Genomic DNA, 27,409 nt, shown 5'->3' on the forward strand with positions numbered 1-27,409 from the left:
TAATAACATTTTCGTCCACTCAGTATACTTTTCCATCTTAATATAAGGGCAGGGGTAGTAATAATCTCCCCAAGCCGATCCGTCCATAATTTTCACTTTCTTTTACTGGCACTGTCACTGGAATAAAACTAAGGGAATTAAAAGATGCCGTCGAAATTGAAGCTCTAGACGACGGACAGCAATGGTAAGGTCAAAGAAAGTGGTTATTTACCTTATAATTCTTTACACGGCCTCAGAATAGGAACTATCTTAGACCCATGCGTACGAGTGAAAGCGGCATGAAGAGTAATTTTAATTTTGTTTGTTCGAATGACGACACCTCGGGTGGACGTAATTGTGGACAGAATTTTCCTTATTAGAATTAAACAAAGTAACGAACCTTGATATCTAACTAATGCCATTTATATTCTTGCGACGACCATGCCAATGATATCCAAAATATGTGTGCTGCGAGATTACATACACAACTATGGCCCAAAATTTTTTAGACCTAATTTGAACTGACTTAATATTCTATTGTAAAGTAAATATACCAATTAGTTACAGAAATAGTACTATTAGACCGTGAACTAGCGCACATGTGTGTGGCGTCATCGAAAAATGTCTGGCATTGTGAGGTCTGAAAAAGGTAAGTTAGTTAATGAAAATAAGGGTTGTTTTAAGGGCAAATCCTTGTCCGAAAATTTGGAAAATTAATTTCCTTTTGCACAAAATAATTAGTTTTTCACTCATCTTAAAGTGTCTGGCAGTTGATGCAAAAATAGACATTAATAAGTACCTAACAATTTTCAATTGCCAGACGGTTTTAAATAGCCGAAAGGGTGGTTGATAGGGGTGAACTTACAAGAAAAAAAAAATTAGCGTTTACTTTTTGTCTGGCAATCAAAACAATGAATATTTTTGTTATGAAATTGATAAAAATAAATTGTCAGGTTTCCAATGTTCGGAGTCGAGTTTCTCTGTGGAAAATTGTGTGAAAATTTTTAACATTTTTCAGTGATCACTATTTGTCTGGTATCTGGGGTTCTTAAAATTAATACCCATATTTCTTGTCACAAAAAATTTGCCAGACAAAATGGAAAATGAAAAAATTGATTGTGCCACACAAAAGAAATTTCGTAAAAAATATATTAAAGTTTAAATGATTTATTTTTGTCTAGCATTTTGAATTTCAATTAGAAATATGTGTATAAAATAGACACAATGTACAAATGCCAGACAAGTTGAGATGTTCGAAAATGTATAAATGAAAAGTTACAAAAAAATTTATGAAAACTTGGTTTTCTTTTTTTCTAATTTAAATGATTTATTTTTGTCTGGCATTTTGCATTACTATTGAAAATACATATTTATACTTCAGGTTAAATCGCCAGATAAGTTGGGTTGTTCGAAAATTAAAAAAAAATTAAATTAAATTAAATAGTTGTAAAAAAATTAATGTCTTCAGTGTCTTTTTTTTGTCTGGCACTTCGTTTTGTAATAAAAAATACACTTACAAACCCAAATTAAAAATGCCGGACAAGTTGGGCTGTTCGAAAATATATAAATAAATAAACAAAGTGGTAAAAAAATACAATTTTTCATTTTTTTTTCGACTTTTTCCATTTATATTATAAGCTATAATTACTCGGGAAACATACGCAAGATATTTACTATTTCCGACGTAAATATTCCTAATGAATCTGATGCTGTCAACGGAAGTGACTTACCTAGCCAAGAAAAGCTGGAAAATAGAAAAAAACTTCGTAAATTTAAAAAATTCACATTTTAAATCATATTTGAATTAAGAAATAAAATTGCAGGAAAATGTTATTCAAAACATGAACTTCAAATAAATAAAAGGTGATTATTACAAGATGTTAATTTTTTACAACTATTTAATTTAATTTATTTTTTTTTAATTTTCGAATAACCCAACTTTTAACCTAAGTATAAATATGTATTTTTAATAGAAATGCAAAATGCCAGACAAAAATAAATCATTTAAACTTTAATGTATTTTTTACGAATTTTCTTTTGTCTGGTACAATTTTTCCATTTTCCATTTTGTCTGGTAAACTTCGAACATTGGAAACCGTCTGGCAATTTATTTTTGTCATTTTCATAACAAACATTTTCATTGTTTCGATTCACCCCTATCAACCACCCTTTCGGCTATTTAAAACCGTCTGGCATTTGAAAATTGTTAGGTACTTATTAATGTCTATTTTTGCATCAACTTCCAGGCACTTTAAGATGAGTGAAAAACTAATTATTTTACGCAAAAGGAAATTAATTTTCCAATTTTTCGAACACGGATCGGCCCTTAAAACCACCCTTATTTTCATTAACTAACTTACCTTTTTCAGACCTCAAAATGCCAGACATTTTTCGATGACGCCACACCCTTGTGCGCTAGCTTACGGTCTATATATGGTTAAGACAAAGAAAATTTAAATAAATATACACAATAACAGTGCATAACCATCCAAGAAATTTATCATATTATTTTTTTATATAGAACTGTCTCGTTTTTCTAAATTGTACAAGGAAATTATTTTTTCATTGTCCATTTTCGTGAAAAAAAAAAAATGATTTTTGGACCGCGAACAACATTAAGCGTCATAAATAATCAAGTCTATAGGAAACGTGACAGCCATTGAAATAAATAAAATTTCACATCACTCCATGTCACATTTTTTAAAACACTTCCTTAATTTTATTTCAATTAAGTATCTGTTTAGTAAAAATGAGAAATAATATTATCTATCTACTACGGCATTCATAATAACCTGTTACCCTTGCTAATTAACATTATAACACCCTTGATACATAAATATTATAACGGAGCGATTTTGTTGGTATGCAGGGTGTTTTATAAATCCACGTCATAACTCGAGTTGGTTGTTGCTCGGATCATTTTAGACCAAGAGGTCTTAATGTTGTGACAACTTTGCTTCAAATTGTAGCAATGTTCTCTACAGCTTAAATAACAATTTAAATGCTGTTTAATCTTGCCCTTATTTCATAATCGTTTTATGAAGGATGTTTAGAGACAATTAGTTGTAAAAGAAGGATATTTGGAAACAAAATTTCTAGATTATACAGGCTGTTACAAATTCGCTTCTCACGACAGGGATCTCGGAAACGGTAAGAGATACGAAGTTTATATGGGGCCAAAATTTCGCTTTTTTCAAATATTTCGAAAACTAATAAAAAATCAAGGCTAACATGATTTTTTAGAAGCATAATGTTGGTCCCCAGATTCCGCAACTTTGTCCCCATTTAAGCTAGTTCGTATCTCTTACCGTTTCCGAGATCCCTGTAGTGAGAAGCGAATTTGTAACACCCTAAATTACTTAAACACGATTTATCCACTATTCTTTATAAAAATGTTCCTTCAATAAACAAAAGTAATATTACAAGGGTTCTGTAAAGTTAATAATAAAAACATTGGAAAACAATAAATACAGGGGACATTAGACATATTTCATATTCTCAACTAAGCTAATAGAAGTCAAGTAGTAAAAATTAATAATGAAATATCTTACAATATGTATACCGCAAGGTTCGGTATTGGGACCCTTGTTATTTTTAATTTATAATAATGATATGGCTTGTATGCCGATGATACCACCATTTCTATCAGATCTAAAGATATAATTGATGTAGAGGCTCGAAAAAATGAAGCTCAATCAGGAGCAGAAAAGTGGTTTGCTTGCAATAATCTCATATGTAACAGAAATAAAACACAACGAATGATGCTTACGCTGCGTGATTATGATGTTTCCGATGATGAAGTACCCGCTGCAAAATTCTTGGGTGTCCTTTTGGATCCCCATCTGGGTGGAATATCCACATAGATGGGATTTGTAAAAACTGAGTAATGGTGTATTTGTTGTTCGTAATCTCTCAGGTTCTGTGTCCACTAGTGTATTGAGATCTGTCTACTTCTCCTTGTACCAATCAATTATGAGTTATAGCTGTTTTACATTGACAATCTATTCATGAATAAATTGACGAAGTTCTTCATGAATTAATTCACGAATTTACTGGTAAACAGTGGTTTTACACTGCTACAGATTTTGTTAAGTTTTTTGACGTATGAATCAGTTCTACCAATGAATCAAAGAAGCAAATACATTTCAAAACCGTCACCTTTCCACTCATAAATATAAATATTAGTTTTTGTAAGTAACAAATCAGTAAAAACAATGCAAAACTAGTACGACACCACACATTTATTTACATATTCCAATAACATAACCTCATTACTGATCTGAGGCTGGAAATCTGTTGGATTGATACTTCTGAATTTCACGAAGAAATTGACGAAAATTAGAACATGCTCTAATTTGTCAAGAACTTGATGAATAAATTCATGAAGTTATTTGACAGCAGATTTGGTGCATTACACTTGTCCAATTTCTTGATGAAGCGACTTCATGAATTAATTGATCAATAAATTGTCAATGTAAAACGTAAAACAGCTATATGCAATAAAATAGTCTGGGGTCATGCCGCAGATTTTGATAAAGTATTTGCAATTCAAAGAAAATTAATTAGAATCATAGCTGGACTGGGTTATATGGATGATTGTAAAAATGCATTCATCACATATCAAATATTAACTTTACCCTCATTGTATATTTTGGAATGCCTGACATACGTTAAATCAAACTTAGACAGCTGTCCCACCTATGCAAACCAACACAGTTACGATACAAGAAACAAAGATAATATAATAACTCCATACTATAGGCTAAATAAAACACATAACACCCCCAATTATCTGGCGATTTTGAAGTATAATCGGTGAAGAGGTTTCTCCTGGGGTAGGCATTTTACCCATATAGGGAATTCTTCTCATATGTAATGATTTACACTTTATTAGCTGAGCATGATTATGTGTGATCTAGAGTTTGTTTCTTGTGTGACGTCTGTTATATTTTGTGATGCGCAGATGTCTGTGCCTGCTGTCATACATTGGCGTCCACCTAACGCTTCCGGTTATACCGGAAATTGACGTCATCTTCGTTATTTTAAATGGAACACCCTGTATATTATTGCAATTTTGGATTCTACGTCAATTTTTAGGAGAACTTTCATAAGGGTTTCCTATTCTTAAAGTTAAACGTTTTTGATATATATTTTTTCAAATATGTCTAATGTTTCGTCACCGTGCGACACCCTGTTTAAAATATGATGAAGGGTGCTGAATATTTAAAGAAATACAAATTTTCAGTAGTTTTATTATAATCAGCTAGACCACGAGTGCTACGATTTAGCAAGCGATGGTTTTAAAAACAGTTCTTAGGATAGTCCTGTGGGATTTTAACAAACCTAAATTTTTAATTGGGACTTGCTTGAACATCTTCGACAATTTCAGTCCGTGCAGCGGAAAATTCGATTCTAAAACTAGTATTACACAATTTCCACCCTCGGCTCGTCTTGATAGGAAAAGCTTTCACTGGTATCGTAACGAACGCGACCAGGTGTCATTGTTGGGATTCTTGGGGAACTCTGAGGTCAAGGTGAGGAAGACGGTGCTGGTGCTGTAGTAATTACTGTTTGTCTTTATGTGTGACCGACCCCACCTTTCTATATATACGGAAGATTGTTTATTTCTGAGTTAGTGTACCGACAAAGTTTCAGCGGTAAGTTCCATTTTTTTTAAGTCAGTGAAGTGAGTTAATTGAAAGTAAGTGGACGATTTTTCTTTTTATATATGATGTTTACTTAAATATTATCACTTTTAAATTTTATATAAATTAAATTGAGAATGAAAATTTGTTAGTGGTGTTTGTACAAGTTAAAAGACTATACATAAAATTAAACAAATATAATTTGAGTTGCAATCATTGCTTCACGGATTTCTTGTAAAGCGTAATTTTAAAAATTTTAAAATATAATGTTGAGAATAGCAATAATAATTATAAAGTTAAATTTGTTACCTAATATGAGAATGTATAGATTTATATTTTACATATATTTAGCAATAACTTCAACAAATTTTTTATCAAACCAAAGAATTTTTGGAATCTTGTTTTATGTAACTCGTTTTACAATTAATCAAAACATTTTTATCTAAAAGACAACAAATCTAGTCTCCAAAGAATCATAACCCATGTAATATTTAGGTAGGTACATTATTGTTATTCAATATTAGAATATTGGAAACATCCAGACTATATTCATTTGAAGTTATTACAGTTGTTTTTGTGAGTATAATTTTCAAATTTTAATCTATTGTCCTTACTTATTGCATATTTGATAAAACAGTGTGCCTATTATTCTTGAGCCAAACCATTTGAATCTTGGTTAAAGTAAGATGTTTCGTTTTTATTTTTTAATCGAAAACAGAAATACCTACTCATTTTTAGATAGAATGCTTCGAAAAAAGAAAGACAATGTCAATATTTAGATAATTAAAAATGTAATTTTCTCTCGAAGCATTAATTGAAAGAATTGTTTCATGTAAAAATTGTATTTTTAATTATTTAAACTTTGATGTTGTCGATCGATGAAAATTTAACTGAACTGTCAAAATTTTGTTTAAAGTTATAGTTGGATGTTTTGTTTTCAATGCAAACTTCGAAAAATGGATAATGGTATTTTGATGAAAACAAAAAAAGTAAACCACATCATTTGAAACATCATCCTAATCAGGAAAATGCGCTGAAATTTAAAATACTTAAAGCTAATAGGGCACCCATAAGAAAACAAATATTAAATCGATCTTGTAGCTCTATTTGATTTATGAAATACTTTTCTTTATTTTGTATGATTTTCAATAAAATAAACTGTTTTTCATTATTTTTACAATTTTTATAAAAACGTTATGAATCAAAATAATTTTTTTGTGAATTTCTCAGAATAATTTTTTAACTTTGTGTAAATTGAAACCCGCTAGATGATTTTTTGTTAATTATTAGTCGATGTAATTTTAGTAACATTATCTCTAATAATTGTTTTTGTTATTTTTTTTAACTTCGCAGCTGTTATACCTGTCATTAAGTAATGCGATTCCTTAATTTTGCATATAGCCTCGATTTTAAAATAATTTCACGAAATGGCCTTCGATAATTTCAAAACCACAATCAGCAATTCAGAATTAATGATTATGTATTTATATTATTGCCTAAAGAGTTAATATAATTTTAATTCAATTCAAGCAATTAATGAAATGATAAACGAGAATCATAAAATAAAACGTTATTGGGTTGCGTTTGGAAAATAATTAGCTGCAGACAAATAATAGCTATATTTTTTGTAGTCATTGTAGGTACTACAGTAAATTTAATTGAACTCAATAATATCCTTTTATAAGAAAAAAACAGTAAAATAAACATGTGCCGGAATAAATTTATATGGTGGGTTAATTTTCCTCAGTTTTAAAATGTTTTATCCGCACTTGGGTATATACATAGAATGATATAAACAATATCTGTAGTCGTAAAGATTTTAGAGAATTATGCGATATACAGGGTGGTCTTAAATTGTCTCCCTTTTTTGTTTTGTATATAAAAATTTGTATAAAAATACATCCTTATTTTTTATGTAGGTTTTGGTGTTACACATTTTAAAATAATTAACGAGATAATTTAAAACGATCCTTTGTGAAAAAACATTTTTTCTAGATAAATAATTCGTTTAGTGTAATAGGAATACATTTTTCAAGGTTTTATTCCGAGGTTATTTAATACTAGAATATTTTTAATGTAAATAAACCAAACAGTATTTTTATAAATAAACACAAAGCACAAACAAGTTCGAACGTTTTGCTAATAACTCTTGGACGATTTATGGGTAACCATAGAGAATATTTTATTTTCATATTTTTTTTCTCTTGTTTTTTTATTGTAGAAACTGTCGGCTAATATATTAATAAATACAATTTTACACTGCATTTTTTTGCAGAACCGTTGTATTCACACTCTTTGATTTTTAGATTCAAGATGAAAACCTTTTTGGTGCTGTCAATCGCCCTTTTTGGTGCGGCAGTCGCTCAGTTCCCAAATGGGCGAATTCTGGAACCCCCAGTACCAGCCCTTTGCGCCCAGAGGGTGATTCACGACAGAACTCCAGACGGTAAGTCTAAATGCACTAAATGCATCCAATTTGGGACACTTTGTTAGAGAAACACATTATTTCATAGTGTGCTGATGATGCCGCTATAGTTGAAACGTCACTTTTATTGCTGTCGATTATTCATACATACCACCAATGCATTTATGCTAAGATTGCTAAGCGTTACTTAAATCAGTCTAGGTAATCTAGAACCATTAAGGAAATGACAATGGTTAACACTTAACTTTTGAAGAAAATTAATGTATGTGGTTGACATTTGTTTTCAGTCCGCTCCATTACTGATGGATGCGAATCAGTTTAAAAGTAAACTAGGTAGTTGCCACTTTAAAATTAACATTTATGTATAAATTGGAAGCCACAATTGTACAAATTACAAATGCTAAGGTCAGGTTCAGTAGCGAGAATATGACGTACCTAATTTACATAAATCAACCAAAAAAAAATGTTATAACATAACATAACATCTCGTTGGTACTTTTACAATCATCAAATTTTTCTTTATAACTATTATTGTATTGTTTACATCCACTCACTTCACACGACTGTCAAATTTTGTACGTTAATATTTTTGTATATAATTTCTATAAATAGCACCAATAAAAATGCCAATAAATTTAATTCTTAAAAGTTGAAGAGGTTAGGAATTTGTTTAGATAAACTAGTAGCTCGTTTTAAAATCAATACAAGGTGGTACGTGTAAAGTAATTCTTATAACTCCATTAAATACTTTTCATGAACTCGATGTTACATTCAATTTAAAATTATTTAAATATTATTTTATATTAGTTAAACTGCAGTAATAAACGATAGATGGCGTGTTATATTTCACATGTCAGCCAGTAGGTGGCAATCGTATCAAGTACCCCAACCCAACCAATTGCTGTCATTTGCGCCAAAATGACGGTTTGATACAGGAAGACTAGATAGTCTCCATGGTTTGATATATAAGTTTGTATTATTTAGAAAATAAAACTATCGAAATTAATTAATTGCACGCATGATTATAAGTTTATTGTATCATGAATTTCACGAGATAGTACCTAGTGAATATTAAAAGTAATTTTTCGAAGCTGTTAGTAAGGATTTTGCACCAAAAAATCCTTTCATATCTGAAGTTTCGACCTAGTTAAATTTAAACAACAAACTCAAGTGTGTAAAATATAAATTTGAAATAAATGATCTATCTCTGCTAATTTTGTAATTTCGGAAAAATACCACCCTGTATGAGTAAATATTTATGACATATCGCATATACACAGATTATGATTACATAACGAATATTTAGAGAATTCGTTAGATAAAGACTGGTTTCGCAGCATCCTGCCAGAGTTCACAAGAATCGCATTACGCGAACTGATTAAAATACAGATCCTCTGTTCTACGACACATTCTAATAAAATTTTTAATTGGAAATATACTAATAACAAATATTTAATTTAAAAAATTGGCTCAGCATTTTTCAAAATACATCCTACCAGCACATATACTTACACTTAATATTATTCAAAATTTTGTCTTTCTTAAACCCTTTTTTAGTGAAGAAATGTCGGCTTTATTAAAAAGATTAATTAAAAACAAACGTTCTAGACGACCGAATAACATTACAATGTTTTTTGTAGTAAGTAGTAGATGTAATTATAGAACCTCTAATCTTCGTGGGGAATCTGTTTTTCATAACTGGAAAGTTTCCAGACTGCTTGAAAGCCAGTAAAGTTGAAAAAGATGACCCGGAACCTACAGATAATTACAGGCTTGTAAATGTTTCATTTGGATTCGCTAAATAAATCTGATTATCTGAACATGCTTATTTAGATTTCTGTAGGTTCCTCACGAATATATTTTAACTTAACTGACAAACAACATAGATTTCAAACTACCAAGGCAAAACGTTTACTGGTGATTCATCCTTTTTGACTTAAACAAATTACTAGCAAATTGTATGGCTACGATATACGTGGCACATGTGCCTTTGATTTGGGTTTATTCGTCAATTTAAAAAAGTAGAAACAAACCAATATGTTTACTATAATGTACAATGTACAATAGGGTTACGTGTCAATTCTGAGTATAAATAATTGAGATGGGTGTCCCACAGGGATCTATACTGGGACCTTTATTATTTTTGATATATGCAAATGAGTTGGGTGCCATGAAACAAGCTCTGCTGGTTGTGCACCCTGATGTTGACGACAGTCATTACTTGTTCTGACAAATCAGATATACAATTACAAATTAAATGTACTAAACGACTTCTATTGCGAATACTGAAAATTTAAATTTAAATGAAACTCCTTTAGTTAGTTTCCATAATTGACAAAATAATAATAGAGCATTACAAACTAAATATATAGGGTGTTTCAGAAAACATGGGCCAACGCTCGGAGGCAGATTCTTAACCTAAACACAAGTTTATTTTTTCATATCAACATGGGTCCGATTTCGCTTTGTTCCTTAGCTACAGGGTGTCAAAAAGTTTTAAAATAAATACATGTTTTTTCCAAAAATCTAGATTTCCACTTGAGGGAATTAAATGAAATTTGGACAACTAACTATTTACAACCGAATACACATTCCTAGGTAATATTATGTTGAACGTGAATTGCAGGACCGGACTTACTTGCAAACCCTTGAAACCCAAAGAAAAATTGGACCGTTGAGATTTTTAATTTAAATGTGCTCGGAAATTAATATTTTGAGACAATCAACATTTTCTATAAAATGTTATATTATGTTTATGGAGTTGTTTATTGTAAGTACGTTTACAATTCATAATTAATTCTAAATAGATAAATAATTGTTTGTATTACATTTAAAATATCGAAAACGAGGGAAAACGAAAAAATAGTAAGGGTCAATTTTTGATCAAAATTGAGATAAAATTTAGCCCAGGTAATTATAAATTAGGAATCTTAACGAAGAACCGATTTTTTCTTTGATTAAATCCAAGGGCTTGCAAGTAAGTCCGGTCCTGTAATTCATGTTCAACATAATAATACCTAGGAATGTGTATTCGGTTGTAAATAGTTAGTATATTTCCTGGCATAGTAGGTATTTGACGAGTGCTTGAATTGGAACCCACATTAAAATCAGCTAATAAAAAAATTAAATCCTATGACATACTTAATAAGAAAATTTAAACAAATCAATTGACCTTTATCACTGTCAGGTAGAGGAGATTAAAGAGATGGCATTTATTTCTTGGGTGATAAAACAAAAAAAAAACTATTTTATAGAAATTATTTTTATTTGACAGTAGACTTGGTGTTAATGAAATGTTAATCCTAAACAGCTTAATCAAATTAGTCTAAAAGATTATGTTGTTTACATTTTTTATTATAATATATACCATCGAAAACGTACCGCAAGGCATTACAGCAAAATCCAAAAACAGGTCAAATTTGTTTCTGAGGGGGACAACTTTTGGCTAAAAAGCATACCAAAATCTTCAACCCCCTAAGTGGGGGTGCTATCCCCTAAATTTTTTCAAATGGGAATGGGGGTCAAGTGGGGGGTCATTAGAAAGGGCATTTAATTCTCTATACATCGATTCTTACTTTTTGAAAATCGATCCATTATTTTAGAAAATATGCAGCTTTGNTTTTGCTATGCTTTTTGCGCCAAAAGTTGTCCGCCTCAGAAGCAAACTTTACCTGTTTTTGGATTTTGCCGAAAAGTTCATTACTACCCTGTAATGCCTTGCGGTACGTTTTCCATGGGCTACCCTGTATATTAAAATGTGCATTCTTTCAATATACTATTTTACATATTCTTAATTTCGTAGGAAAGGGCTACTTTTTCAGCTGGAGGGATGCTGCCACTAAGGGCCTTGAATATGACTGGCTGGATGGTAGAAATTTCTGCAGAAAGCGTTGTATGGACTTGATATCACTAGAAACTAGTGCCGAGAACGAGTGGGTGAAAAAACGTCTTGTAGACGACAAGGTAAGTCGAACCAGTTTAGGTTACGTTACATCCGTATTTCCTACGTCTTTAGAATAGCCTTATTATTTATTGTTCATATGTATCTGGTTCGCAAAGATACAACATCTCTACAGAAGTTGGTACACAATCAGAAAAGTAGATAATCAGAAAGGAAAATCGTGTTAAGCGGAAAAGAAACTTTGCGCCGCACCTAAGTCTCGCGAAATCGCGATAGTGGCACAAATATTTGTTTTTGCGTGGGCATCATCCGCTTGCGACGTTTTTAACTGTTTCTGTTTCCATTTGACCCCCTGATCTATCTACGTGGTCAACAGGACATCTTCCCCGATTGCCCGGCGGCCCAGTCCGCCACTGTACGATTTTAAATTAATGTAATTGTGACCGAATACTCCCAATTATTTCTGTTCATTATAGCCACATATTTCCTTAAATATATGATCTTTATTTGGAATAGCATTGACCTAATTCTACTTCAGTTTGACATTACAAAACTTGTCCTCGTTGTCGCAAAATATGTAATTTGTAGGTCTTATATCTTCACTTAGCGGTGCATGATGAGTAAAGAACGCGTACCTACCTTATGTAATTTATTGTTTTAATATGATAACGAAGTGAGAGTTGCAGGAAACTAAAAAAGGAAGCCGAGTGTTTACGCGATTAAATGTCATTTAATGTGTTTTCTCTCAACTCGTCTGAATACGAATCTCATGGGAAGAATACGTTGTGAAAAAGAATGCGGATTTCGTTGTTTTCATCCAACTTAACACTATTTCCTTTATGTCATACCTTAAGAGTTAAAAAATGAAACGGCAGGGTTAATTTTATCTTATTTTCGAGTTTGAAATATGAGCAGAAGTTCTGATTACGGCCCTGGTTCTGGTATTTACATATCATTCAAAATTGTTGTCTGAAAAAGAACTAGGTGAAAATAAATAATGTTTACAATGTTAAACTGATGTAAATCATATCTGTCCACTTGTTATCTTTACTTTTATGTTGATAAACGTCGAATATTGTTTACCTACTTTTAAATTTAAAGGAGTCCATTCACTTACAAGTAAACTTATTGTTTCTCTTATTTTTTTTTAAAACATTCAAACAAATTTTCCATTTTATGAAAATATCAGTGTCACAATGTCCTAAAAATGTTTATTGTCAATATCTCCACATAAATATTTAACAAGATATAATTATTTAAAAAATTATGGTGGCCGCCATCTTTCTTCCAAATAGAGAACAATTTTTATGTGGTTTTAGAAAAAGAAACTTTTTTCTAATCATTTTTACTTGATACCAAATAAAGGGTTAACTTGATGCAAAAGTACATTTTTTATTTATCAGAAAATTACATTATTTTAATCAGGCAAAATTAGAAAAAAAAACGAAAATACGTTTTCCGAAAAATATGTGAACTTTTTAGTAAATTGTAAAAGCATAACTCTACAGGGTGATTCACAAATGGTGACCAAAAATGATATCTCGTATTTTTTGGTGAATTTTAAGGGAAATCTTTCCTATAAAGTTTTTATCTAGGGCGCTTCGTTAAAAAGGTACAGGGTGTTAAACTTCAAAAAATATTTTTAACTTTTTTAAATAATTTAAAAACTAGTTAGTGAAATAATTTGAAATTGGGCACATGCATGTATGTAAACATTGTCTAAAATTTGAGGGGTTTTCCTAAAATTTACATGCTCCAGTGGTGGAGATATAGGGTATCGGTGGCATATTTTTCTAAATAAAATAGTACGCCACTGCTTTACATGTCATTATTTTATTGATTTTATTTGAGTAAATGTTCAAAAATACCTCCATTTTCACGAACAAAGGCCCAACATCTTTTTAGTAACGAAAATGTAATTTGTTCGAAATTTAGTGTTGCTACAATCTGATGAAAACCATTATTTATTCTTTCTTCTAATTGCTCAGAATGTCAAAGTTGCTATCGCAGCCCACTATTGAAGTGTGTTCTCAGTTCGTTTTTTAAGTTTTACTCGAAAATCAGGCTTTTTTCGAAAAACATAAGAGTGTGGTCATTTGTAGAATATTGAAAGACGAATCCAAACATATCATGGTTGTTACCTTAAAGTATTGGCGTACTATTTTATTAAGAAAAATATGCCAGTGATACCCTGTATCTCCGCCACTGGAGCTTGTAAATTTTAGGAAAAGCCCTCAAATTTTGGACAATGTTTACATAAATACATGTGCCCAATTTCAAACTATTTCACTTACTAGTTTTTAAATTAGTTAAAAAAATTAAAAATATTTTTTAAAGTTTAACACCCTGTATCTTTTTAATGAAGCGTCCTAGATAAAAACTTTATAGGAAAGACTCACCTTAAAATTCACCAAAGAATACGAGGTTTTATTTTTGGTTACTATTTGTGAATCACCCTGTATACAAAATCAGCAAATATTATTTCATTGATGAAAGAAATTATTAAGAACTTTATTATAGGAATTAATATTAACTTAATCAGTAATGTTGGTAAAGTTGTACTCTAAAAAATATGCAAGGATATCAAGTTAAAAATAAAAACACCAATAAAAAAAAATCGAAAAAATCAATAATTCATATTTTTCGATTTTAATAATAACTTTATTACAATACAACAATTGAATTGTGTCAAAGTAAACTAACCCTGTCAGAATTTAGCCAATTTAAAAAAAAATGTCAGTATTATTTTTAATTTTGAGTCATTAAATTGTTAGAAATTTCTTTTCTAAAATAGTATTAAAAACTTCCCACATAGTGGGAAGTTTTTAACCAGCCTGTAGACTTATATACAGAGTGATCCAAATTTGATTATCACTACATCTCAGGAACTATTAGAGATACATCTAAAGCTTATATGGACAAAGAATGTGCAAAATTTAATGCTTAGGAGTTTAAGATTATTCTATTTAAAAAAATACCATTGTGTAAAGTTAATAATGTGGAACATCAATATTTCCTTATGTTTAATGAATTTTTAACAACATTTTTTTTTTAAATGACAAGTTAATCAGACAAGTTATCTGATTGGTTCTCTCTTGCGGGAAATTGATATTATGATAAGAAAACTTACAGTTGCTTTAATTTTAAGTTCAGAAAACATTAAATCTGATCTAAATACCATTTATACTACTCTAATAAAACTAATTAACTGTGAAAAAAGTCAACTATAGCCCCTTCCTTTGTAGTATTAGAAGATTAGGAAGTTTGTGTAACATAAAAATTAATTTGCCAAATAAATTTACTGTGTACAATGTACATGACAATATATAAAGTATTTAACACAAACAGAAAGTAATAACTTTTCTTCCGGCAAATTTTAGTTGTTAGACAAATATTTAAATTTCATAACTAATTTCTAATTAGTATATAGGTAGAATGTGAATGGCAAGTGCAACGATAAAATCATTGTATAATACTCTCTAAAATGTATTAATGTTAATGAACTATTAATTACTTATTTTATTTTTTTTTTTGTTGACAAATTTTACTACACCTATGATATGACCATTATTGACTGACTTAATTATTAATATTACTGACTGCAATTTTTTTCCAGGTGAAATATATCTGGACATCGGGCCGGCTCTGCGACTTCAAGGGCTGCGATCGTGCAGATCTCCAACCAGTCCAAGTAAATGGATGGTTCTGGACAGCCGTTCTGCAAAAACTAGCCCCGACCACCCAGAGAGATCAAAATGATTGGTCCCCTACTGGAGGCATCGGTAAACCCCAACCCGACAACCGTGAGGCACAACAGGGAGGGGCGACAGAGAATTGCCTCGCCGTTTTGAACCAATTTTACAATGACGGAGTTAACTGGCACGATGTGGCTTGTCACCATGTCAAACCTTGGGTGTGCGAAGAAAACGAAGACCTTCTCAAATACGTCCGTTACACAAACCCCACGTTGGCGATTTAAGTGTTCAAAGATTAAGTTAGACTGAGTATTTTTTAAAAAGTGGCATTAATATAAATTAATTTATTGTAGTTAGACGTGTAAAATTAGTAAATAAATAAACGATTACTTGGAATATGTTGTTTTACCAGTACTATCGTAATAATGTACATGACACACCCAATCAACTGTTTATAAAATTAAACAAAATTATATTTATAACGCCTTAAAAAAAAATAACATGAAAACAGAAACTATCATTTTTTGCCTTCCACCATAATTATGTGATATCCAAACTTCGTTTTAACTGGAGGATCGGTATAAACAGGATTGTTAACAGTAGATATGGGTAATGCGAATGCAGCATCCTGAAAAGGTCCTACCATAGACCCTCTCGTCATCCATCCCAAATCCCCACCAGAACGTGCCTTGTCTTCGCTGTAGGCTGCAGCTACTTCTGGAAATTTTTGCCCTGCTTTCAACTTCTCTAAAGCTTCCAAACATTTGCCTTGTTTTTCACAAAGGATGTGTCTTACTTTCACAGCTGTACCACCTTTTTTCTCTTTCGAACCTAAATTTCAGGTTAAGGCATTAAAAGGCTTAAATGTATGAGTCTGTTTTTAAAACTACCTTTATCGCCTGAGTCGTCGCTCTTTCCTGGTTTAACAGCTTTCGCACCACCTTTTTTTGGTGGCATATTGTAATAAATTAACTAAAAATACGTGCTAAAAAATAATTGAGGTTGACAATAATATAACCACTAAAATATTAACAACATTCTACAAACCACAGAACATCAATTGGGAAAGTCATAGAACTCAAAATATAAAGTACGTTCCTGTTTTTAAGGAGGAAAAATAAATGTGTAATTAGTTGTGAAATTGTAATTTTAACAAAGAAATATGAGTTGTAGTGGAATAAATTTAGTATGACTTGCATCACTGAAAATATAGACATTTTCGAAACGATATTGCAAAATTGTAGGTTAATGAACCCGCTACTTCGGCCTCGTGATCCTGACAGCAACAGCCTTCGAAGTTTTGTTGCAGTCTAACCTTCAAATATTTAAATAAAATTTCCAGCAGTATGGTTGCATTACTGCTAAGCAGTGTAGCGCAATGATAAGATTTCGGATATTTTAAGTTTTTAAGGTAGATTTTAAGATAAGGCGTGTATTTTTATTTATTAACCGAATGAACATACAACATCGTTTAGTACATTAACTACAAATTACATAAGGAACACCATGCATGACTGGTTCAAGGTGTCCCTTTTACTGTGTATCTTTGGGTTTCTCAAAGAGCTAAGACCCTCAGAACCCTTTATTTACGAGTTTTTAATTGATCAGAGATGGCGAAACTTAACCGAAGAACAAGTGAACCAAGAAGTGTACCCTGTGGGAACGTACAGTTATCTGGCACATCTGATTGTGATCTTCCTAATAACAGATTTGTGCAGATACAAGCCACTGATCGTACTATTGGGGGCTAGCGGTATCGTGATATGGGGCATGCTGCTATGGACGGAAACTCTGCTTGAGTTGCAAATTTTGGAGGTAAGTAACATATTTGTACTATTACTATTATAAAAATAAGGAAACGGCGAAATGAGTTTTACATAAATTTTTAAAGGCAGAGGCAAAAAGTGTGTGCTAGGAATTGATATTTGGTGATTAGAATCAAATACTTGTAAATTAGTACATCGGGCATTAAACATTAAATTCTTTTTTCTCATATACAGAGTGTATTTAAATGAAAGAGCACAGATCTTATTAGATAATCTTAAGGAGAAATTTAATTGGATCAAATATGCCTTGGACAACGTTCAGAAAATATCAAATATACCTTAGTCCAAGATGAAATTAAAAGACATATGTGACATGAAATAAATCATGCAAATCTCTATCTTTCTAGATTTGATTCTCTTACAAGAATTAATACAGTCAAATTAAAATTTCTCTAGGAGTTTGGTATTCATAACTATAGTAAAGAACTGTTATAATAAATCAAGTAGGTAATTGTAATAAAAAAGTACCTATTAGTTATTTTTACTCTATAATAAAGGTAATTTTAGGTAAGCTAATTCAAATAAATTCAAAAAAAAATTCCTAAAAAAGTCGTGTTTTCGCTATATCTTATTATTAATATAAAAAAATAATGTAGTTTTTCAAAGAAACTTCTATTTTTGTTGTCCTAACATCACCCTTGACAAAGATCAGTTCATAAAAATGGGTACTACAGAAAGTTCTTACTATTTCCACATTTTAGTTTAATAATATTCAGACATATACTATATCATATTTTTATTTTGTATAATTATTAATTACAACCCATTTACTAGATAAGTATTCCTAAGTATTGCTGATATGACTCATTACTAGTCGGGGTATGTATAGCCTATAGAGTAGTTCTTTCCCACAATATCGACAGTTAGGAATTTTGTCTATGAGGTTCAATATCTTTTTCATTCTCTTTGTATCGAAAAACAATAACTTCTTTTGATAGGAATCTTTTTTTTTTAGGGAAAATTGAATTTATTTGACTGCACTGTAAAACATCTTGGATTTGGTTTACTGGTCAATATTCAATTTTTGTAGTGCAATAAAATTGTTCAAAATACTATCTATTATTCCTTTATTATACCAAACTGATTTGGGTAATAATAATTTAAAGATGGTAAATTTTTATTCCTTCAAATTCAACCCTTTGGAAAGTTTAGTAATTTATTAAGAACAAAGAATTGTCCATATACTTACTATAAATTTAAATCACATAAAATGCTGTTTTATGTGATTTGCCGTAATCAAAATTAGTCAGATTTTAAGATTTTTTTTAAACTCAATTGGTATTAACAAACGATTTGTGTTCCCTTTGGTCCCTGATTCTGGTCATAATCCATAATATTCTATCAAAGAATGCGTTTTTTTTTTCAAAGTTCTTTATAGAACGCCGTCTTTACTGCAGTCAACCTCCGTAAAGTGGCATTTTTTAAATTTGGGTTTTTTTTTTCAAATCAAATTTGTTTAATCAAAATAGTTTGTAGAGTTTAGACGTGCGACAAGGTGGAAAAAACAATCAAACTAACCAAACTTTTTAGTGGTTAATGAATGATGATGGGTATAAAACAAAATATGATATGAAAAAATAAACTAATAGCTTTTTAGAGTAAGTTTTATTTATAATTTTACTAATTTGATCAAATCAGTTTGACCAAAATAGTTTTGTGGTACCTATGAAAGTTTATTTTGATGGCGCCCTCAAATCATTTTTATGAAAATTTGATTGAAAATTCAAGAATTTTAATAAAATAATGTGCATCTTTTCGTGGTTTTGTACTGAACTTATATAAGAACGACAAGTTGCATTGTTACAAAATATTTCACCATACATAATTTACTTTTTATATTACTTAGGTATTTATTATATCTATGACATCAAAGGTAATCTAAGATTGGACGCAATTTACAAGTTTATATAATAGCTAATAACCACTAGATATCGTAAACGTTTTTTTACGAAATCATATTTATTGAAATAATTATATCCTACTATTGTGGAAAACAATATTGATTGATTAGATTTTTTAATTAAATGTAGTCCTAATCCTAAACACATTTTGATTGTTTTTATTTGAAACATTCTTCTGGAAAATAAAACCAAATTTACACTATTAAAAAACATACATAAACAGGATAGCCAGTTTAATAACGATTAGTAAGCAATTCCAGAGTTATATTACCCAAAGTGCCATGTAATCATGTCAAATATTTATGACAAAAATAATGACTCTAGCAATAAAGTTAACGCTTACCTAGCGAGACAAATATTATGTTAACAATAATAGGATATTTAAAATACGAATTACCCAATAAAAGTTTTCCCTTAAATCCTTAAATGTAAATGTATTTTTAAGTCCTATACAAAATATACGCTTTTTTGTTCCTAGACTGGGTAATGTGTTCGAACCTTAACCTAAGATCGTCAATTAGTAATATTAGTAAGTAGGTGACTATTTTATAAATCACTCTGTATTATGCGTCCAATTGACTGCTTTATTCATATTCATTGTCATGAACTTATGAATAAGTTTTATGAGGAGACAATCGCAGTTTGTTTCTAAATTACAGCAATATTAATATAAATTGTCTAAATTGGAATTCATACATGTAACCTTCACCTTGTAGAAGCTCAATAGGAATATTATGAAACGTCTGTGTGGAAAAAAATTACAGGTACTGCGTATTTTGCTTAATATAAATAGACAATTTTACTCGTGATTTTTTTTTCGTATTGATATTCACTATTAAAATAGAACTTTAAAATATTATTAGATCGTACAAGGTAAATTTTCATTTGACTGAAATATGTAGGTACAAAGTTTGTTGTTTGTTACTAATATTACACGAATATAGATATTCCTAGGTATGTACTGTTTATTTTAGGATATAGGTATCTTTTAATTAGTCACATTATCATCAGTGTTAATCTTTGGACTTATTGCTGATTATATGGGTAAATATTTCAGTACTTTCACATATAATTGATCATATTAATAAATGGGGAAATAATAAAGTATCAAATAGATAATTTGGTAAACTAAAAAGAAACCGATTTTTTTAATTAAATAGACAAATTGGATGTTTATTTACTGCTTTCTTTAAATTTCCAGTTGAAAATCATTCCAATGATAAAAGTCTCAAATTCTGATTCTTAAAAATAGGACTGAGTATTTTTCTTAGAATACCTTTTATATATGGAGACAACAATCATTTTTATGTTTCTTTACATTTATCTCTGGTATCTAAAATGGGTAATATTATTTAGATAAGATACTAATTGTCATATTTATGTACCACTTTATACATATTTTAATTCGATTTAATCAATTGTATTTGAAATAACTCTGAATGATTAGATTAAAACCGATAAATTTAAAATTAAACAGATCTGGAATAACGAATTACTGCTTTAAAAAACAGTTTCGATTTTTTTTTCAAGAAATTAAGTTTTTCAACCCTTTTGCAATAATAATTATTTTCTACAAAATTTGACCTACTTTCTGAATTTGAATATAATGTAATGGACGGAAGAGCCAGAGGCAAAAAAATTGTTAAGCCTAGTTTTTTTGATAGTTGATTACAGTAGTGTACACAAACACTGGTCTATTCAATGTAATTAAGATGTATATTATTAATATTACTATAAACTACATTTTAAAATAAAATTTTTATTTCTTTTTTCGCTGACTGACGAGCGTTGTCCCACAAAATCGTTGACTGACCATTTTGTTTATGGTTAATATAACAATTAATACTCTCACAAAAGTTTTGAAGTATTGTAAGCGAATTACACATTATTTATTTTTTGTACATAGGTACATACATTGGGGCTGATTGACCAGCTCTGCCCCCACATTCAGCTGATTAACTGACATAACTTTTATTTATATACAGTCAAATTAAAATTTCTCTAGGAGTTTGGTATTCATAACTATAGTAAAGAACTGTTATAATAAAACAAGTAGATAATTGTAATAAAAAAGTACATATTAGTTATTTTTACTCTATAATAAAGGTAATTTTAGGTAAGCTAATTCAAATAAATTAAAAAAAAAAAAATTCCTAAAAAAGTCGTGTTTTCGCTATATCTTATTATTAATATAAATATATAATGTAGTTTTTCAAAGAAACTTCTTCTATTTTTGTTGTCCTAACATCACCCTCGACAAAGATGAGTTCATAAAAATGGGTAATACAGAAAAGTTCTTACTATTTCCACATTTTAGTTTAATAATATTCAGACATNATCTAAAATGGGTAATATTATTTAGATAAGATACTAATTGTCATATTTATGTACCACTTTATACATATTTTAATTCGATTTAATCAATTGTATTTGAAATAACTCTGAATGATTAGATTAAAACCGATAAATTTAAAATTAAACAGATCTGGAATAACGAATTACTGCTTTAAAAAACAGTTTCGATTTTTTTTTCAAGAAATTAAGTTTTTCAACCCTTTTGCAATAATAATTATTTTCTACAAAATTTGACCTACTTTCTGAATTTGAATACAATGTAATGGACGGAAGAGCCAGAGGCAAAAAAATTGTTAAGCCTAGTTTTTTTGATAGTTGATTACAGTAGTGTACACAAACACTGGTCTATTCAATGTAATTAAGATGTATATTATTAATATTACTATAAACTACATTTTAAAATAAAATTTTTATTTCTTTTTTCGCTGACTGACGAGTGTTGTCCCACAAAATCGTTGACTGACCATTTTGTTTATGGTTAATATAACAATTAATACTCTCACAAAAGTTTTGAAGTATTGTAAGCGAATTACACATTATTTATTTTTTGTACATAGGTACATACATTGGGGCTGATTGACCAGCTCTGCCCCCACATTCAGCTGATTAACTGACATAACTTTTATTTATATGCAATATAGAATCTGTATAAGGCTGCAGCCTTAGTAAATTCATTTTATTACCTCGGCACTCTCGGCAGGTATGACAACTTTGATAATGTACCTGAGACACCTGTTCTCAGTTTCGCTTGACTGGCACAGTAATGTTTTTATGCACAACTTCTGTAGTCAACTATCAAAAAACTAGTATTAAATTCAAACAATTTTTTTCCTCTCTGGATCTTGGACTGTACCTAACGTCCGATCTGAAAGTATGTCATATTATAATGTGATAGTACTTTTGAAAATTAATATGTAGGTATTATTTTTCATATGACCATTCTTCCAAAAATGCTCCCTCTCCGAAATACAGGGTAATAAATTTAAAAAAATGTCTATATTGTTTTTCAAACTTACAGAAATATTCAATCTAAATTTGATATCAATATGAGATAAGTCGCCTTAGTATGCGGTAATATCAAGTACCTAAAGCAACTAATGGGGTAGATATGAACAAAAATAATTAGCATGTTACCATAAAACTTTTAATTTTAAAAGAAAAATGCCTCTACATATATAGATATATTTTCCATGTCAATTTCACGGCAATTTCCATGTTGTTTACTTTGCATTAAGGTATGAAGGCAAGTTTGGTGGAACTAATTTCTTGGTTGAATTACTTTCTTTTTAATCCTATCCAGGTATAACGAATATTAAATTTAGTTTGAACATTTCCCTTTAGGAAAAATGTAAACAAATAACCTCAAATAACATATTTTTAAAAAATACCGCCATATGAACTCCAAAGTTAAATCTGACTCAAGTATTTAATCCACAAAATAAGAATTTTTTTTTGTAACATTTATAGATATTCTATGGTACGTTCTGTGCTACTGAGGTAGCTTATTATACCTACATCTACGCCAAAGTCGATACAGAGTACTTCCAACAAGTTAGTGGTCACACCAGAGCTGCCATTTTGGCAGGACGCGCCGTCTCCGGAATAATCGCCCAGCTCCTGATATCCTTCCACGCAATGAACTACAGGGATCTGAATTATATAACATTTGCAGGTAGGTGCATGCATAACTGTTAAGACATATCTATTTTCTTTAATTTTGAAAACCTTTCACGATTATAAAATATAAGGTAAGATCAAATAAAGATCTATTATTGCACAACTTATTTTGAAAAAAACTTGACAGTTAAATTTGACTAGAAACTATTATTTTATTTGAAGAAAATTATAATTTAGTATTAGAGTATTTTGGGGAACAAGTATTATTACCGCAAAAAACTGACCCCCACTTAAAATCAAACCCTTTATACATATGTACAATATAAGTAAGCAATATACAGGGCTTATAAAAGTCCCGGTACGGTAGAAAAACTTTTGAATACATTTTGGGAAAATATGTTCCAGACAAATGTGTAAGGATTTTTCCCTAACTATGTGATGGTGACCTTGGATTTGACCTTCAAGGTCATTTGAAGATCAAGTTAAGTTTTTTAAATGGGAACCCCTATTTTTTATTGCGGATTTGGAAAGAGCAGGAAATTTTACGTCCAAATATAGTCTTAACCATGACTTTGACAATGACCTTCAAGGTCATTCCAAGGTCAGTTGTTTTTTCATTGGTAACCCCTATTTTTATTGCGGATTTGGAAATAGCTTAAATTTAACCTTCAAGTACGTCTTTGACAATGACCCTCAAGATCATGTCAAAGTAAGAACCTTAATTGGTCGGGTATACACACCACCTTGCCTTAATTGGTCGGGACTACACGCTACCTTGCCTTAATTGGTCGGGTATACACACCATCTTGCCTTAATTGGTCGGGTATACACACCACCTTGCTTTAATTGGTTGGGTATACACACCAGCTTGCCTTAATTGGTCGAGACTAAACGCTACCTTGCGTTAATTGGTCGGGAGTACTGCCGTACCGGGACTTTTGGAATTCGACCCAAATTTGACCTTGAAGATAGTTAAACATAAAATTTCCTACTCTCCATATCCGCAATAAAAAATAGGGGTTCCCATTTAAAAAACATAACACGTCAAGGTCAAATCCAAGGTCACCATCAGATAGCCAGGCAAAAATTCTTACACATTTGTCTGGAACATTATTTCCCAAAATGCATTCATTGAAAGTTTTTCTGCTATACCGGGACTTTTGGATAGCCCTGTATAATAAATATATCCATTAATTTCGTTTGCAGTTAAACATTTTTATTGGCAATTGAAACAGTTTTAAGTTAGCATTATTTCATACTGACATATTTTCATTTATTACAATAATTGATACATCGATAAATAAAAATAGTTCAATAATAACAATCCCACTTTTAAATTATTCATTACCATCCCATCGGATCACTTCAGCCTTGACATGTTGCATGTCATCTGTTTTCCTTGGAATCTCATCTCTTGTTTCATCTCTTATTTATTGATACGTGTGCCTCCATCAATATTCAAAGTGAAGGGAGTGAGACTCGATTAATATGCCATTAGGATCATGTTGAAAGGAAATTATGCCATTTAATTTGTATTAAATATTCATACAATCAGGTGTTGCTCGTTGTTGATGAGAGCTTATTGAATGCAAAGCTTTGGAAAAAAAAATTGAAATAAGTTCATGGCTTGCCCGATTACAATCACGGGATTTTTTCTATGGGCTTATTAATTATTTAATGTTTTATTAATATCGTGAATTGAATAATTTGCATTCATTTTACCTCATTATGTGAATTGATTAGCGCCAAGAAACGTCTTAAATACTTGAATTTTTTATTTACGAACCACTTTTTTTCATTATAGCAATGATCGCAGCAACGATATGGAGTTTATTCTTACCCTCCGTCAAAAAAAGCATCTACTTCCACCGGGAGGAGATACTCTCCCTACCGTTCTGCATGAAGGTCCGACACGCCTTTGTACTTATGGGCAATCATTTCATCAACTCGTTCTCAAACTTATATGTCCTGAAATGGTCATTGTGGTTCGCCTTGTCCACCTGCGGGTATATCCAAGCACAGACGTACATGCAACCGTTGTGGACAGCCATAGTGAACGATCCGGAGAAATCGATTTATAACGGCGCAGTAGAGGCGCTTTTAACCGTCCTCGGATTTCTGGGTGCTCTTCTAGCGGGCATCTTGAACGCAGACTGGAAGACGAAAGGTGAACTGACTCTGACTCTATGCTCTCTCTTGCAGGGCTTCTTTTTATTGTATTCCGCCAGGACGGAGTATATATTATTAAGCTACATTTTTTACATTGTTTTCGGTGCATTGTACCATTTCATGGTAACCATAGCTAGTAGCGAAATCGCGAAGAACATCAAAGACGAGAGTTACGGTTTAGTTTTCGGTATTAATACATTTGTAGCGGTCGTTTTCCAGTCCATCTTGACTACCATTGTAGTGAGGGGAGGGATAGGGTTCGCGTTGAATCCTAGGGATCAGTATTTCGTTTACGGCTGCTTCCACATCGTGGTGGCCGTTTTGTATATTATTATAGGGTTGATAACGTGGCTCGCCAATTACAGGTACTATAGGAGGGCTAGCATGATAATAACTTCATGATGACGTACTAAGTATGGCCGAGGGCTGTGAGGGTGCGGCAATATTAGTCTTGGGGCCTCGTTATTTCAAGGCCGTTGTTATTTTGTTCGCTTTGTTTTTAAAATGTTTATGACAAATGTTTCAATAGTCAAGTAAGTAAATGGGTACAAATTTCTACCGATTTGAGTGAAATTAGTTTTCATTTTAAATGTCGGTTTTTAATATTCAAAACAGTTTTAAATGTATCTGTATGAAATTGAAAATGAAAATTAATCACTAAAAATGAACAAAATTTCAGTCTCACGATAATATATAGTTTAGTACGATAGGAACTGATATTGGAATTTCAGTTTTTAGTATTAGGTTTTTTTTCAAAAATCGGGCGTACCTCGAATTTTATGGGCTTAAAATTAAGTAAAAAATACACAGAATAAAAGTCTAAATTTGTGTATTTGTGGAGGTCGAATGTCATATTGTTTATAACAAAAGGAAAAAAATAATGGTTCTTTTTTCAGTTTTTCGCTTATACCTCCGAAAATAAGCGTCTAATCGACATAAGGTATACTTTTTTCCATTGCAAAGAAAGTTTTTAATTTTTATAAGAATATTAAAAGTAAAATAAATATTTGACGTATAATATATTTTAGGCATCGATGAATTTTTCAAGTTAATGGATTCCGTTGTAGACCACGTGACTTGAATGTGGCAAAATGGCAAAATTCATCGAAGTCTAAAATTAAAAAAGGCAACTTTCTCTAGCAATACAATTCATTAAATAAAATGTAGAATTGAATGTTCTTTTAAACACTATAAAATGCAGTAGTACCAAAAAAAAACAAATATTTTNATTCATTAAATAAAATATGGTAGAATTGAATGTAACAGTTAAATACTATAAAATGCAATACTTATATGTAATGTTGATTAGGGTGGCCCAAAAAATCGAATATTTTGTTTTCATGTCTCTTGTTATTTTATCATGTTTTAAGACCAAAATCAGCTCAAAAAAAAAAAAATTTTTTAGTTTTTTAAAAATTTCCAAAATGAATTATTTTATCATTTTCTAGGTTGAAAAAAATCTCGATTCTGAAAATTTCAAATCGTTTTAATTTCTAAAGGTCACTCATAATTATTTTAACTTTAAAAGTAGTGTACCTACCTAAAATGTTTTCGAGAGACCTCTAAAAATAAATATCAACGAACTAATAATTTTTTTAATTGAATTTGGTGAACAAAAAAATACAAATAAATCACGAAACACTTAAAAAATTTCTCGAGGCAAAATTTACCACCGCACTGCGAGTATTAAATATTTATAATTTTTAAATTTTTTAAAATTTAAGTGTCTCGTGATTTATTTCTATTCTTTTGTTCATCAAATTCAATAAAAAAAAAATTGGTTAATTGATATTTATTTTTAGAGGTCGCTTGAAAACAGCTACACTACTTTGAAAATTAAAATAATTATGAGTGACCTTTCGAAATTAAAATATCGATTTAAAATTTTCAGAAGAG

At 30.5% G+C, this 27,409-nt stretch overlaps 3 protein-coding genes across 4 annotated transcripts; 2 read left to right on the top strand and 1 right to left on the bottom strand.

Moving 5' to 3' along the window:
* The first annotated feature begins 5,570 nt into the window (after positions 1-5,570).
* On the top strand, positions 5,571-16,133 carry LOC108903620. 2 transcript variants are annotated; one of them, XM_023457468.1, is made up of 4 exons: positions 5,571-5,636; positions 7,931-8,070; positions 11,852-12,012; positions 15,567-16,133. In XM_023457468.1, exons 2-4 carry the CDS (start codon positions 7,938-7,940, stop codon positions 15,927-15,929), a joined length of 657 nt encoding a protein of 218 aa, XP_023313236.1. In that variant the 5' UTR covers positions 5,571-5,636; positions 7,931-7,937; the 3' UTR covers positions 15,930-16,133. The 2 variants fall into 2 exon arrangements, with proteins under 2 accessions (XP_023313236.1, XP_023313235.1); XM_023457467.1 differs by having other exon boundaries at positions 5,621-5,680.
* Positions 16,032-16,673, bottom strand: LOC108903621 (peptidyl-prolyl cis-trans isomerase NIMA-interacting 4). The gene is made up of 2 exons (XM_018705854.1): positions 16,536-16,673; positions 16,032-16,476 (listed from the first exon to the last, which is right to left on the bottom strand). The coding sequence occupies exons 1-2, from the start codon at positions 16,600-16,602 to the stop codon at positions 16,163-16,165; spliced, it is 381 nt and encodes a 126-aa protein (XP_018561370.1). The 5' UTR covers positions 16,603-16,673; the 3' UTR covers positions 16,032-16,162.
* Positions 16,674-16,967: 294 nt separating this feature from the next.
* On the top strand, positions 16,968-26,317 carry LOC108903582 (thiamine transporter 1-like). Its single transcript, XM_018705807.2, has 3 exons — positions 16,968-17,460; positions 23,195-23,399; positions 25,149-26,317. The coding sequence occupies exons 1-3, from the start codon at positions 17,152-17,154 to the stop codon at positions 25,913-25,915; spliced, it is 1,281 nt and encodes a 426-aa protein (XP_018561323.1). The 5' UTR covers positions 16,968-17,151; the 3' UTR covers positions 25,916-26,317.
* The last annotated feature ends 1,092 nt before the right edge of the window (positions 26,318-27,409 follow it).

The sequence above is a fragment of the Anoplophora glabripennis genome, unplaced genomic scaffold, assembly GCF_000390285.2.
Source record: "Anoplophora glabripennis isolate ALB-LARVAE unplaced genomic scaffold, Agla_2.0 scaffold127, whole genome shotgun sequence".
Classification (NCBI taxonomy): Eukaryota; Metazoa; Arthropoda; class Insecta; order Coleoptera; family Cerambycidae; genus Anoplophora; species Anoplophora glabripennis.

Bases quoted from the DNA above. Each gene is read 5' to 3' on its own strand.
- LOC108903582 (XM_018705807.2), top strand. From the start codon at position 17,152: ATGCATGACTGGTTCAAGGTGTCCCTTTTACTGTGTATCTTTGGGTTT. The intron at 17,461-23,194 runs GTAAGTAACATA...TAACATTTATAG, and splicing joins TTGAGTTGCAAATTTTGGAG to ATATTCTATGGTACGTTCTG. The intron at 23,400-25,148 runs GTAGGTGCATGC...TTTTCATTATAG, and splicing joins GAATTATATAACATTTGCAG to CAATGATCGCAGCAACGATA.
- LOC108903621 (XM_018705854.1), bottom strand. From the start codon at position 16,602: ATGCCACCAAAAAAAGGTGGTGCGAAAGCTGTTAAACCAGGAAAGAGC. The intron at 16,477-16,535 runs GTAGTTTTAAAA...CCTGAAATTTAG, and splicing joins CGACGACTCAGGCGATAAAG to GTTCGAAAGAGAAAAAAGGT.
- LOC108903620 (XM_023457468.1), top strand. From the start codon at position 7,938: ATGAAAACCTTTTTGGTGCTGTCAATCGCCCTTTTTGGTGCGGCAGTC. The intron at 8,071-11,851 runs GTAAGTCTAAAT...TTAATTTCGTAG, and splicing joins TCACGACAGAACTCCAGACG to GAAAGGGCTACTTTTTCAGC. The intron at 12,013-15,566 runs GTAAGTCGAACC...ATTTTTTTCCAG, and splicing joins AACGTCTTGTAGACGACAAG to GTGAAATATATCTGGACATC.